This window comes from Amphiura filiformis, chromosome 7, assembly GCF_039555335.1.
Source record: "Amphiura filiformis chromosome 7, Afil_fr2py, whole genome shotgun sequence".
NCBI classification, from domain to species: domain Eukaryota; kingdom Metazoa; phylum Echinodermata; class Ophiuroidea; order Amphilepidida; family Amphiuridae; genus Amphiura; species Amphiura filiformis.
In genome coordinates this window covers 12,623,395-12,638,725 of record NC_092634.1, presented here as the reverse complement: position 1 = coordinate 12,638,725, position 15,331 = coordinate 12,623,395, and the positions used below count along the sequence as shown (strand labels likewise).

At 34.2% G+C, this 15,331-nt stretch overlaps 4 protein-coding genes across 4 annotated transcripts in view; all 4 read left to right on the top strand.

Moving 5' to 3' along the window:
• Positions 1-4,411, top strand: part of LOC140156753 (adipolin-like) — a 42,554-nt gene extending 38,143 nt beyond the window's left edge. The window contains exon 8 of the mRNA XM_072179714.1: positions 395-4,411. Coding sequence (XP_072035815.1) covers positions 395-493 — 99 coding nt within the window. The 3' untranslated portion in view covers positions 494-4,411. The remainder of the gene's footprint in view (positions 1-394) is intronic.
• A 4,506-nt stretch (positions 4,412-8,917) lies between these two features.
• On the top strand, positions 8,918-12,420 carry LOC140157642 (uncharacterized). Its single transcript, XM_072180881.1, has 5 exons — positions 8,918-9,124; positions 9,250-9,678; positions 10,795-10,896; positions 11,022-11,326; positions 12,414-12,420. Exons 1-5 carry the CDS (start codon positions 8,960-8,962, stop codon positions 12,418-12,420), a joined length of 1,008 nt encoding a protein of 335 aa, XP_072036982.1. The 5' UTR covers positions 8,918-8,959.
• Positions 12,421-12,463: 43 nt separating this feature from the next.
• LOC140157641 (uncharacterized) lies at positions 12,464-14,236 on the top strand. Its single transcript, XM_072180880.1, has 3 exons — positions 12,464-12,712; positions 12,838-13,184; positions 14,230-14,236. Exons 1-3 carry the CDS (start codon positions 12,548-12,550, stop codon positions 14,234-14,236), a joined length of 519 nt encoding a protein of 172 aa, XP_072036981.1. The 5' UTR covers positions 12,464-12,547.
• On the top strand, positions 14,148-15,068 carry LOC140156271 (uncharacterized). The gene is made up of 2 exons (XM_072179259.1): positions 14,148-14,528; positions 14,654-15,068. Exons 1-2 carry the CDS (start codon positions 14,364-14,366, stop codon positions 15,026-15,028), a joined length of 540 nt encoding a protein of 179 aa, XP_072035360.1. The 5' UTR covers positions 14,148-14,363; the 3' UTR covers positions 15,029-15,068.
• The last annotated feature ends 263 nt before the right edge of the window (positions 15,069-15,331 follow it).

The window sequence follows — 15,331 nt, the reverse complement described above, 5'->3', positions numbered from 1 at the left end:
GAAAATTCCGGGAGCTCGACAAACTTGATATAACATGTTTAAAAGCCCCCCCATAAACTTGATGTGTGATTCACAGTTGGTATTGTAGGCCTACATTTCATATGTTTACAATTTTGTTTGTCAACATCTTCCAATTTTAAAATGATCATAATCCTATTCAAATCATCATGACTTGAAAACAGGACAAGATTACAATGTACCACATTAAGAAAATTTACCGAAATATCCAAATGCAAATTGAGATTATGAGCGATGGCGCTCTATCAAGTCCTTTTATTAAGTGGTGGGCCAGACGTATGCAGGGCGCGTTAAATCTGGTTTATCAATTTATACAGTGATTTATTATTAATTTCAAAATGATTATAATATGTCCTCTTGTTTATTTATATTGCAGATTGGTCAATATGCCTCAGTGTACGTAGATAACAGCTCCTCTAGGACTATATTAGTACAAAGTGGCTCGGACTTCACAGGATTATTGATGGGTGTGTGACAATGATGAGGACTCTGGATGAGGACGGAGCTTGTTCCGTCATGATGTCATTATTTTATTGAGCATGTTGAGTGCAACATAATGGGACATCTAATGACACTTTTTGCAAAAAAGGGCTTGTGATATGTGATGACTTCAAGAATATACTATTTACTACCAGGAGTTTTGTTTATATATGTGCTTATGATGGAAGTCTGCTAACTGCCAAAAATGTATCTATAGGCGACAAAGAAAACTATTTAGTTGGAGTTATAGAGTTTTATTAAACGACATGGAGTGTCATCATGTGTTTGAGCATGCGCAGAAGAACTGAGAGCTATGTCTTCCAAGGCACCGATAATCGATGCGGTTTTTAACTCGTCAACGCAAAAAATACAATAAACATGTACATATGTATTTTTTTTAAATCATTCAGATATAAGTCCAAAAATTGTGCCTCATTTGCCGGCTGCAGGATTTGCTGATAAAATAGATCTTTATGAATCATGGACATTACAAAAAGATCTGGAACAGTATCGTACGCAGCTTGCAATCCACTTGTGGCGTCTATAAGACCGTCGTAACGTCTTCAGTTGTCCTTATCATAATGGACAATATAGTCGCGATCATTTTCATGTTCAGTGATTAGAGACCATTGAATGAGTCAACTAGGGATAAAAATCCACTTTTGGCAAAAGCTTGGTGCCTGAAACACAGCGTGAAAATAACCAGGATTGTCTTAAACGAGCTGAAAGTAAAAGAAATTGCGCAAATCTGGACTACAAAAACACCTGAATTCGGGTAAAAAAAGCCTGAAAACTTAATCCATGATGAGTTTTGTTCGGCTGCATATTACATGTATATAAGCTGCCAAGATTTTTAAAGTAGCCTACCGGGTAGCCCATAAACCCGGCTGATATCTAACCATGGCTTGTTATCATTTTAAATAATGTATTAGTACAAAAATGTGGTATTGAACATGAAAATGGAATGCCGATAAGTGGCTTCATGTAACATAATATTGGTAAGTCTTTTCTTCTTGATATTTGTCATCAAATCGGTGTTATACGGGTAAAATGTAAACATGAAACAAGTATAAAGATGGAAAGAAAGACGCTCTAATGTTAAATTTGGAAGACCAACAATCGTAATAGAGGTTATCCGTGTTCTATAAGCTGCATATCCTATCAGCGACTGCTATATCTTGTTTAGGATTTTCAAAAGAAGTACCTGCATGTGCAACCATGACTGTTTCAAAATAGCCCGCCAAAGTCATGCAAGTAACTCCGAGGTCGTGCATTGAATTGGTTTGAATGAGGAATACTACGGGAACCAGCGCCTATTGTTAGAAGTCACACATGAGTAACGTGAATAACCTCTATTGGGGGAGTCCCAGTAGTGAAACGAATAACGTTTTATACTTAATTTGAAGGAACTATTATTCGGCTAAAAGCCGAGAGAAAAAAGGTATATGTGTAAACGCCGTATATAACATATCATAGTTCTTGTCTATGGATATTGTGACAAGCAAGAGAAGATAGCGATTTTCCGACGTGTGTTTGTTTTTTATTCTGTCGTTTGTCCGGACATCATGGTTTTCTATGGAAGGTCATAAACCTGAAATGTTTTTGTTCCGAAGGTGGGACTTATTGAGTAGCAAGGGGACGGTAACGGGACCTCTCCCCTAGCCCTTTATCCCCTTCGAGGAACTGTGTGTACCCCGAACGGGATAATTGGTCCGAAAAAGTTTTTAGTTCGAAGGGTTGTCCGAAAATTATGGGCTATTGCCGTATTTATATATGACCCGTTTACATAACCCGGACCATGTCAATAAACCTGCTTTGAGATCAAAGCCTTCAACGATAAATGATACCATGAAAAATGATAACATTTCTGAAATTGAGATTTGTGTATAGTTTTGGTTATTGTCTGCAGATCTTTATGCACTTTCATTCAATACTGTCCCAGCAAACGCAAAACTGTTTTTGAAACCTTATAAACGTGTTTTGATTTTGGTCAAAACGTTCACATTTAATGTCGGGATATTATTTGGGTCAAGACTCATGAAAACGTTTTATATGAAAAAACAATATACAACAACATTTTAAAAATGTTATCAAAATGTTATTGCAAAATATTTTGTCAACACTTTCATAACATTCGTGTATTATAATTTATTAGAATGTTTTGCATCAGTTTTCAAAAATGATTCTGAACGTAAAATATTAAAACGTGTTTTTTTTACCATATATGTAAACTTTGGTATATAAAAAAACACGTGTGTTATTTTCAAGTTCTATAGTTTATATGAAAATTTCAAAAGTAAAATGTTGACATGTTCCGAGTTTTGTGATAACGGGTCACATAAAGTTTTGTAATCACTGCCATGTAATACCGTTGTATTCATATTGTCGTAATTCATGTGATCTTAAATTACATTTATAAACAGCTAGTTGTATTCATTCCCATTGTAGTTTAAACAAAATTGTATTCAACAAGTTTTATTTTTACATCTAAAATTCTTAAAGACCCATTCAGTGATCCCAGCGCAAATGTGGAAAAATAAAATTGTTTATAAATTGCTTGAAAGTGAACGATAAGTCATGCAAATAATCATTTGGTATTTTTGAAATGAACAATTTGGCAAAAAACGAAGAAAACAGCAATATTGACAAAGTTGAAGCCCCATTCAAATACGTATATCTAATTTATATACTGTCAGTATTATACATTACAGATTCATGTGAAATGCCTTATTTTGTCTTAAATACATGGCTTTCGGCTGAACCACTTGCAGGCTATGTTAGCACATCTATGACAATGACAAAGGTACCAAAATCTGAATTTTGATGAATTTTACGATCATCCGGAAGAGCAAATCACTGAATGGGCCTTCAAATGAAATTATAAAATGTTTTCATTCATAGTGTAGTTTCACCAATTATTGTATTCGATAAGCTTTGTTCCGACATCTTATCTTGATGGGTCTAATGAAATTATAAAAGGCTCCCATTAATGTAAACAAAATCGTATTCAATTACCTTTGTTCTATGAAGTCTATAGTCGGAACATAACTGAAATTAATTTTCTTTAATCAAATCATAATTTCACTTGTGCATTCACATCATTAAAATATCGGTGATTCATTATCATCAAAAAATCAGTTTGGTTATCAAAAACTTCTTTCACTCAATGGAATTTGGGGAGCTGCACAGATAATTGGTGGATGTTACAATTTAAGTTCGGGTCTTCTCCAGGTTCGGCCGCAACTGGCCTAGTTGATGCGACCTGATTGTGATGATTCACCGTGGCGCTTGGCTGGCAGCGAAATTACAGCACTTTGAATCCTTCAAGATCTAGAAAAAGGCTCTATATAAATCCGAAATTTATTTATTTTATTTCATTTATTTATTATTTAGCAAATTGCGATGATAAGGTTTGTCAGGCTCATTTTTATATTAGGCCTATGCGGGAAGAATTACAAACACTCAAAACATCTTGTTATTTTTTATAAATTTGGGGGAAAAAATGCAAAATGCGACCCTATTTTTTCAGTTAGATTTTTGGGTCGGTCGAAAAGGGCAATTGTTTAGGCCTAACTTCATGGAAATGTATGGTTTCGAATTCGATGAAATCATACAGTTGCTGATTTGATTTTAGGAGACTCTTGAATAATTGAAGACCGAATTAAAAAGACTAGTTTGCGTCTGACGTCAGGGCAAAGGCGCGGCGTGATTGGTTGCTGACTGCATGCGCAGTACGGCATTTTTGGTCTGGTTGACAAAACGTCATACGCAAACTAGTCTTTTTAATTCTGTCTTCAATTATAGAAGTTTTCTAACAAAACCTGATGTATATAAACCTGTATTATATGTCGATAAGTACACTTATATATTGATATAATTTAAGAAGTTTTTAATAAACAAAATGTTAAATGTATTAATGTTCAATCTGCGTGATCTTGTGTTGACTGTTGTACGTCAAATTTGCAAACCCCATCAGCTCCATAATTTATATACCCAATATACATATAGGGCCTACCGAGTCACCACCACCAGATTGATTGTTTTAACCCCGGGTGGGTCACTCACTACTTGACTTGCTACGCACCCGTGTCCAAGAAAAACGTCTAAAAGGGTTTGTTTTTCACCACACAGCGTCGTCGACGTCTTTTTGAAAAAGGGGTACTTTTTCAGAAGGCATCGCCATTTAGGGGGTCTTTTTCAGCCAAATCCTTAGACGTTTAGGGTTAACTTATTCATATTATTGTTTGAGTGGGTTTGCACTAATTTGATAAAAATCACCACTTTTTAATTGATTCTTGTTAATTTTGTGCATGTTTTCTTCAGTATCTATATGTCTGCAACATCAAAAAGACACCTTGGGTATCAAATTAGCTCATTTCCCTGTTTACGCCACTTAGGGTATCAATATATATTTCTCAGTTGACGCCATTTAGGGTATGGTTTTTGCATGTGCTGCGCCATTTAGGGTAAGATTTTGCATGTGTTTCGCCATTAAGGGGTGCAATGTGGTTATGTGAAAACGGCCATTAAGGGTGCATTTCAGAGGTGTTCGGACGCGGGTGGGAGCCACTTTTGTGTGAGAGTGACTCCCCAGGGTTTTAACACAAATTTGTCAAGTATACTGTTACTTTGAACAGTTATCATTCATATGAATGTTTACGTTGTTCAATATTTAAAAGTGTAAATGTAACAAACTACTTTTTTTGAAGTGTAAATGTAACAAACTACTTTTTTTGCGAAGTTTAAAACATTTCCTGTGATTTTACATTTTTTGGCGATTTTAGAATTGTGGCAATTTAAAAAAATTTGTAGCACTTTTAGATTTTGGTGATCTCGCCAAATGTGTGGAGGTGATTATACCAGAGTTTTATTCAAGTTCCGTTTTTATGCACTGATTTCCCGTTTTGTGGTTTGTTTGTTTTTTGCCCTGTACCCCGGTATGACATGTGGCTATTTTCTTTTAATAGATTAAAGATAAATGTTGATAAAACAACAATTCTGAGTAGAACATGCACCATTATCCGCCTTATATACCCACTCAGAACGCTACTGACCATAATCGTGCTCCGGAGATATTCTAATTTTACTTAGAAGGTGTACGAAGTCGGTACTAGATTCCCCAAACCAACTCAAAACTAAAGCCATTATAAAAAGTACTTTTAAGTACTTTTTATATATTACACTTTTATTGTCAGACCATTGTCATTTCTATTAAAATCGGTTTCAAGATGGTTGTTAAACGACATATTCTTTATGTGTATAATTGAGTCCATTTAAAAATGGACTAAATTATACACATAAAGAATATTGTCGTTTTGGCGGCCATCTTGAATTTAGGTAGGAAATGACAATGGTCTGACGAATAAAGTGCAATGTTTAATTTTAGTAACATACCATTTTAATATGCCGGAGATAGGGGGCCTATTTTAATTTTACTTAGACGGTGTACAAAGTCGGCTCTAGACTCCTTCAACCAACTCCATATCTAAAGCCATTATAAAAAGTACTTTTAAGTACTTTTTATAATGTTAGTTATGGAATATCCTTTATTTGTATACTTTAATATAAAGGATATTGTCATCTTGGCGACCATTTTGAGTTTAGGTAGGAAAGGAGGATTAAAGTGCAATGTTTAATTTTAGGTGTACAAAATCGGTTGTCATGGTTCCGTAACTAAAGCCATTATAAAAAGTACTGAAAGAGACTAAATTACACATTATTAACATGATTAAGGATATTGTCATTTTGGCGGCTATCTTGAATTATGTATGAAAGAAGGAAAATTGACCTTTTCGGTAAATCCCATAAGCCTTTACGAGTACACCTGAGAACTCGTCATTTTACGTCACGCCGACTTGCAATGCGCAGTAACGATGTTCGATAAACGATGTGCGCATCGGCGCAGATCGACGTGACGTAAAATGACGTGTTCTCAGGTGTACTCGCAAAGGCTTATGGGATTTACCGAAAAGGTCAATTGTTTTCTAGTGACACGCTTCCTCAAATCACTGGAAACACACAAAAACGCCATTTGGAATCGATTCAGGGCATGGAATTACAATACCTTTGATTAAGCCTTTAAAAAAAAACCGGCAATTTTAAAGGGGTAGGCCTACTACACCCCTTGATAAATTTGTGGCTATTTTTGCATTTTTCTCAAAAAATAATAACACACTGGTAACAAAAGTTATGTATATTATAGGAGCAAGGAATCCAGTTACTACACTGCAATTTCAGTGATTCAAGACCAGCGGTACGTTATTTATGATAAGAAAAGAGGTACATGTACCGCTAGAATGTACCGCTATAATGAACCACTTGTCTTGAATCACTGAAATTTCAGTAATAATATATATAACTTTTGTTACCAGTGTGTAACTATTTTTTGAGAAAAATGCAAAATTAGTCACAAAATTTATCAGGGGATTAGTACCGCCTTAAAAGGGCATTTCGTGATCCACAGCATCATCCCTTATTTATATCAAAACAATTTGAAATTTTTATACCACTGGAAACCTCTGGCTACATAATGTTAATGTACAAAACAATTCTTGCAGATCATTTAGAAAAAATATTGTGAAATTTGAATTACATCAGAACGAAATTACAACGCATTGTCTATGGAGCAGTGTAATATTACATAATCATTCATAACTCATCAAGTGAAATTTTGGGTATAAGCTTTTTTCGGAAATATCTACCGAAAAATGTCATAAAAAGATGATGCTAGGATCACGAAATACTCCTTTAAGGCGTAACTAATTTGCATATGAGCTTACAGATTAATGTGCAAACATACTATTTTATACTTCGGATATATCCTACTTTCATTTGGTAGGGGTAAATAGTCTAGTCGGTTCTTGATCCCTCCAATCAACACCATAACTACTGCCACTATAAAAAGCACCTAACGGACTATACACACATAAAGGAGATTGTCATTTTGGCAGCCATCTTGAATTTATATGAAAGCCATCTTGAATTTATATGAAAGGATCATCCAGACTTCTTCGAAGATCTCCATCGTATGAAGAATTCTCGCCGTCCAGTTCTACGTCATCGTCTCGTCCATCGTCTGTGGAGCCACCTTCGCCTGACACCTGCCCATGGTCAACGTATTCTGAATCACCGTCTTCGTCTCATCTGAAGATACCAACTGTTCCTTCACCGCCTTCAAGTCGTTGCAGAGAAGCTTGTTGTTCTCCTCCAGCCATCACTTTGTCTCCTCCTTCATTCAGGTTTGCCAACCTGTCAACTTTTAGTTTTGAAGACAATTTGTGGCCTATTTCTGATGACTTTTTATATTGAAACATTGAATTATTTAATTACATTTTGCTTTAAAAACTCGAAGGCCAAATATCTGTATATATAAATTTGCTTTATAATAAAAACATGATGTTAAATTTGCAATAAAATGGAACACCATCAACTGGATTATTTAATTGTATTTGTATTTTTTTTTAAATATGTACGTCTATTAACTGTATAATAAATTTACTTAGTAATAAAACACGGTGTTGAACTGGTAATAAAATGAAACAGTATTTAAATAATTATTGCCACAAATATTGAAGAGTTGAACTGGTAATAAAATGAAATAGTATTTAAATAATTATTGCCACAAATATTGAAGAGATGCTGTCGTGTGGATATGGTCATTTATAGGTATGTTTGATGCAATAAAAAGTTTTGCAATATGAAATAGAGCGCTAAACCATATCGGAAATTCGGTGCTATCTTCAGTAGATAGCGTTCTCATTATTTATGCATTCAAAGATTTTAGATCTAATAATACGAATAAAGCAAAGCGTAAGAACTTCGATGAAAGTCATTCACTCTATCATTTGCCATGTTTTCCTCAACGTGAAAGCTATTTTTGAGAAAGTCATAGCAACATATTCTATAACCATGATATCGGTTCTAGATTTCTTGTGTCAGTGTACATCTATAGTTTTAAAAACGCTTAATTAAGAAAATGATTTAATATGAATGTTTTACTTGAATCTTATTAAACGATGTTATTGCAAAACCTCGCGAATGTTTTTATTTAATCTCACAAAACTATAATATCGCTGCATATTTCTGGAATCGTGCGTACAACTGAAAGTGACAAATGGATTCTGAAGTGCCAAGTAGAGAAAAAAAAAAAAAAGAATCACTGCATTTCCGGCGCAATATTTTGAATCTAATAAGAGAGTGCGTGTAGAGGCGGTATTAACGTGTGATCATCTCGGAAGTCATCAAATTCTACTCAATCAAAATTAGTATAGGTGTGACGGTACTTTTAAAACTTATTGATTTATTGGACCTAATGTCTTTTATTTTAGTATATAAAAGGCACAGTGCCGATTCTCTCGCAGTATAAAAAGCAAGGATATCAAAATAGAACTATCATTTAGACTTTTGACTTTATTCTGTATACACATTTTGTACCTAATATCTTATTTTGCCTGACTCGAAAATGTCGAAAGCAGTGCCAAAATCAAATCGCCGTCGCAGTCGTATTAACTATACTTCTCATCAGCTACAAAGTATGGAAGCCGTATTTGCTGATAACCAGTACCCTGATTATAGGTCAAGAGAAGCTCTATCTGATGCTATTGGTTTAACGGAATCCAGAATTCAGGTAAATATAAGTTATAATTATTATTATTAATTTGCTATTATTAATAATTAAAAAAACACGCATTCTCATATTAAAATAATTTTGTTCAATATAATCTAACATTATTTCTTTTTCTTATTTTGCAGGTATGGTTCCAGAATCGACGCGCTCGACATAAGCACAGCCAAAAAGTGAAGAAGAGTGAAGGGTCGTCCAGACTTCTTCGAAGATCTCCGTCGTATGAAGAATTCTCGCCGTCCAGTTCTACGTCATCGTCTCGTCCATCGTCTGTGGAGCCACCTTCGCCTGACACCTGCCCATGGTCAACGTATTCTGAATCACCGTCTTCGTCTCATCTGAAGATACCAACTGTTCCTTCACCGCCTTCAAGTCGTTGCAGAGAAGCTTGTTGTTCTCCTCCAGCCATCACTTTGTCTCCTCCTTCATTCAGGTTTGCCAACCTGTCAACTTTTAGTTTTGAAGACAATTTGTGGCCTATTTCTGATGACTTTTATATTGAAACATTGAATTATTTAATTACATTTTGCTTTAAAAAACTCGAAGGCCAAATATCTGTATATATAAATTTGCTTTTATAATAAAAACATGATGTTAAATTTGCAATAAAATGGAACACCATCAACTGGATTATTTAATTGTATTTGTATTTTTAAAAAAATATGTAGGCCTACGTCTATTAACTGTATAATAAATTTACTTAGTAATAAAACACGGTGTTGAACTGGTAATAAAATGAAATAGTATTTAAATAATTATTGCCACAAATATTGAAGAGTTGCTGTCGTGTGGATATGGTCATTTATAGGTATGTTTGATGCAATAAAAAGTTTTGCAATATGAAATAGAGCGCTAAACCATATCGGAAATTCGGTGCTATCTTCAGTAGATAGCGTTCTCATTATTTATGCATTCAAAGATTTTAGATCTAATAATACGAATAAAGCAAAGCGTAAGAACTTCCATGAAAGTCATTCACTCTATCATATGCCGTCTTTTCTTCAACGTGAAAGCTATTTTTGAGAAAGTCATAGCAACATATTCTATAACCATGATATCGGTTCTAGATTTGTTGTGTCAGTGTACACCTATAGTTTTAAAAACGCTTAATTTAGAAAATGATTTAATATGAATGTTTTACTTGAATCTTATTAAACGATGTTATTGCAAAACCTCGCGAATGTTTTTATTTAATCTCACAAAACTATAATATCGCTGCATATTTCTGGAATCGTGCGTACCACTGAAAGTGACAAATGGATTCTGAAGTGCCAAGTAGAGAGAGACAGAAAAAAGAATCACTGCATTTCCGGCGCAATATTTTGAATCTAATAAGAGAGTGCGTGTAGAGGCGGTATTAACGTGTGATCATCCCGGAAGTCATCAAATTCTACTCAATCAAAATTAGTATAGGTGTGACGGTACTTTTAAAACTTATTGATTTATTGGACCTAATGTCTTTTATTTTAGTATATAAAAGGCACAGTGCCGATTCTCTCGCAGTATAAAAAGCAAGGATATCAAATAGAACTATCATTTAGACTTGTGAGTTTATTCTGTATACACATTTTGTACCTAATATCTTATTTTGCCTGACTCGAAAATGTCGAAAGCAGTGCCAAAATCAAATCGCCGTCGCAGTCGTATTAACTATTAACTATACTTCTCATCAGCTACAAAGTATGGAAGCCGTATTTGCTGATAACCAGTACCCTGATTATAGGTCAAGAGAAGCTCTATCTGATGCTATTGGTTTAACGGAATCCAGAATTCAGGTAAATATAAGTTATAGTTATTATTATTAATTTGCTATTATTAATAATTAAGAAAACACGCATTCTCATATTAAAATAATTTTGTTCAATATAATCTAACATTATTTCTTTTTCTTATTTTGCAGGTATGGTTCCAGAATCGACGCGCTCGACATAAGCACAGCCAAAAAGTGAAGAAGAGTGAAGGGTCGTCCAGACTTCTTCGAAGATCTCCGTCGTATGAAGAATTCTCGCCGTCCAGTTCTACGTCATCGTCTCGTCCATCGTCTGTGGAGCCACCTTCGCCTGACACCTGCCCATGGTCAACGTATTCTGAATCACAGTCTTCGTCTCATCTGAAGATACCAACTGTTCCTTCACCGCCTTCAAGTCGTTGCAGAGAAGCTTGTTGTTCTCCTCCAGCCATCACTTTGTCTCCTCCTTCATTCAGGTTTGCCAACCTGTCAACTTTTAGTTTTGAAGACAATTTGTGGCCTATTTCTGATGACTTTTATATTGAAACATTGAATTATTTAATTACATTTTGCTTTAAAAAACTCGAAGGCCAAATATCTGTATATATAAATTTGCTTTATAATAAAAACATGATGTTAAATTTGCAATAAAATGGAACACCATCAACTGGATTATTTAATTGTATTTGTATTTTTTTTAAATATGTACGTCTATTAACTGTATAATAAATTTACTTAGTAATAAAACACGGTGTTGAACTGGTAATAAAATGAAATAGTATTTAAATAATTATTGCCACAAATATTGAAGAGTTGAACTGGTAATAAAATGAAATAGTATTTAAATAATTATTGCCACAAATATTGAAGAGATGCTGTCGTGTGGATATGGTCATTTATAGGTATGTTTGATGCAATAAACAGTTTTGCAATATGAAATAGAGCGCTAAACCATATCGGAAATTCGGTGCTATCTTCAGTAGATAGCGTTCTCATTATTTATGCATTCAAAGATTTTAGATCTAATAATACGAATAAAGCAAAGCGTAAGAACTTCGATGAAAGTCATTCACTCTATCATATGCCGTCTTTTCTTCAACGTGAAAGCTATTTTTGAGAAAGTCATAGCAACATATTCTATAACCATGATATCGGTTCTAGATTTCTTGTGTCAGTGTACATCTATAGTTTTAAAAACGCTTAATTTAGAAAATGATTTAATATGAATGTTTTACTTGAATCTTATTAAACGATGTTATTGCAAAACCTCGCGAATGTTTTTATTTAATCTCACAAAACTATAATATCGCTGCATATTTCTGGAATCGTGCGTACAACTGAAAGTGACAAATGGATTCTGAAGTGCCAAGTAGAGAGAGACAGAAAAAGAATCACTGCATTTCCGGCGCAATATTTTGAATCTAATAAGAGAGTGCGTGTAGAGGCGGTATTAACGTGTGATCATCCCGGAAGTCATCAAATTCTACTCAATCAAAATTAGTATAGGTGTGACGGTACTTTTAAAACTTATTGATTTATTGGACCTAATGTCTTTTATTTTAGTATATAAAAGGCACAGTGCCGATTCTCTTGCAGTATAAAAAGCAAGGATATCAAAATAGAACTATCATTTAGACTTGTGAGTTTATTCTGTATACACATTTTGTACCTAATATCTTATTTTGCCTGACTCGAAAATGTCGAAAGCAGTGCCAAAATCAAATCGCCGTCGCAGTCGTATTAACTATACTTCTCATCAGCTACAAAGTATGGAAGCCGTATTTGCTGATAACCAGTACCCTGATTATAGGTCAAGAGAAGCTCTATCTGATGCTATTGGTTTAACGGAATCCAGAATTCAGGTAAATATAAGTTATAATTATTATTATTAATTTGCTATTATTAATAATTAAAAAAACACGCATTCTCATATTAAAATAATTTTGTTCAATATAATCTAACATTATTTCTTTTTCTTATTTTGCAGGTATGGTTCCAGAATCGACGCGCTCGACATAAGCACAGCCAAAAAGTGAAGAAGAGTGAAGGGTCGTCCAGACTTCTTCGAAGATCTCCGTCGTATGAAGAATTCTCGCCGTCCAGTTCTACGTCATCGTCTCGTCCATCGTCTGTGGAGCCACCTTCGCCTGACACCTGCCCATGGTCAACGTATTCTGAATCACCGTCTTCGTCTCATCTGAAGATACCAACTGTTCCTTCACCGCCTTCAAGTCGTTGCAGAGAAGCTTGTTGTTCTCCTCCAGCCATCACTTTGTCTCCTCCTTCATTCAGGTTTGCCAACCTGTCAACTTTTAGTTTTGAAGACAATTTGTGGCCTATTTCTGATGACTTTTATATTGAAACATTGAATTATTTAATTACATTTTGCTTTAAAAAACTCGAAGGCCAAATATCTGTATATATAAATTTGCTTTATAATAAAAACATGATGTTAAATTTGCAATAAAATGGAACACCATCAACTGGATTATTTAATTGTATTTGTATTTTTTTTAAATATGTACGTCTATTAACTGTATAATAAATTTACTTAGTAATAAAACACGGTGTTGAACTGGTAATAAAATGAAATAGTATTTAAATAATTATTGCCACAAATATTGAAGAGTTGAACTGGTAATAAAATGAAATAGTATCTAAATAATTATTGCCACAAATATTGAAGAGATGCTGTCGTGTGGATATGGTCATTTATAGGTATGTTTGATGCAATAAAAAGTTTTGCAATATGAAATAGAGCGCTAAACCATATCGGAAATTCGGTGCTATCTTCAGTAGATAGCGTTCTCATTATTTATGCATTCAAAGATTTTAGATCTAATAATACGAATAAAGCAAAGCGTAAGAACTTCGATGAAAGTCATTCACTCTATCATTTGCCGTCTTTTCTTCAACGTGAAAGCTATTTTTGAGAAAGTCATAGCAACATATTCTATAACCATGATATCGGTTCTAGATTTGTTGTGTCAGTGTACACCTATAGTTTTAAAAACGCTTAATTTAGAAAATGATTTAATATGAATGTTTTACTTGAATCTTATTAAACGATGTTATTGCAAAACCTCGCGAATGTTTTTATTTAATCTCACAAAACTATAATATCGCTGCATATTTCTGGAATCGTGCGTACAACTGAAAGTGACAAATGGATTCTGAAGTGCCAAGTAGAGAGAGACAGAAAAAGAATCACTGCATTTCCGGCGCAATATTTTGAATCTAATAAGAGAGTGCGTGTAGAGGCGGTATTAACGTGTGATCATCCCGGAAGTCATCAAATTCTACTCAATCAAAATTAGTATAGGTGTGACGGTACTTTTAAAACTTATTGATTTATTGGACCTAATGTCTTTTATTTTAGTATATAAAAGGCACAGTGCCGATTCTCTCGCAGTATAAAAAGCAAGGATATCAAAATAGAACTATCATTTAGACTTGTGAGTTTATTCTGTATACACATTTTGTACCTAATATCTTATTTTGCCTGACTCGAAAATGTCGAAAGCAGTGCCAAAATCAAATCGCCGTCGCAGTCGTATTAACTATACTTCTCATCAGCTACAAAGTATGGAAGCCGTATTTGCTGATAACCAGTACCCTGATTATAGGTCAAGAGAAGCTCTATCTGATGCTATTGGTTTAACGGAATCCAGAATTCAGGTAAATATAAGTTATAATTATTATTATTAATTTGCTATTATTAATAATTAAAAAAACACGCATTCTCATATTAAAATAATTTTGTTCAATATAATCTAACATTATTTCTTTTTCTTATTTTGCAGGTATGGTTCCAGAATCGACGCGCTCGACATAAGCACAGCCAAAAAGTGAAGAAGAGTGAAGGGTCGTCCAGACTTCTTCGAAGATCTCCGTCGTATGAAGAATTCTCGCCGTCCAGTTCTACGTCATCGTCTCGTCCATCGTCTGTGGAGCCACCTTCGCCTGACACCTGCCCATGGTCAACGTATTCTGAATCACCGTCTTCGTCTCATCTGAAGATACCAACTGTTCCTTCACCGCCTTCAAGTCGTTGCAGAGAAGCTTGTTGTTCTCCTCCAGCCATCACTTTGTCTCCTCCTTCATTCAGGTTTGCCAACCTGTCAACTTTTAGTTTTGAAGACAATTTGTGGCCTATTTCTGATGACTTTTTATATTGAAACATTGAATTATTTAATTACATTTTGCTTTAAAAAACTCGAAGGCCAAATATCTGTATATATAAATTTGCTTTATAATAAAAAACATGATGTTAAATTTGCAATAAAATGGAACACCATCAACTGGATTATTTAATTGTATTTGTATTTTTAAAAAACTATGTACGTCTATTAACTGTATAATAAATTTACTTAGTAATAAAACACGGTGTTGAACTGGTAATAAAATGAAATAGTATTTAAATAATTATTGCCACAAATATTGAAGAGTTGAACTGGTAATAAAATGAAATAGTATTTAAA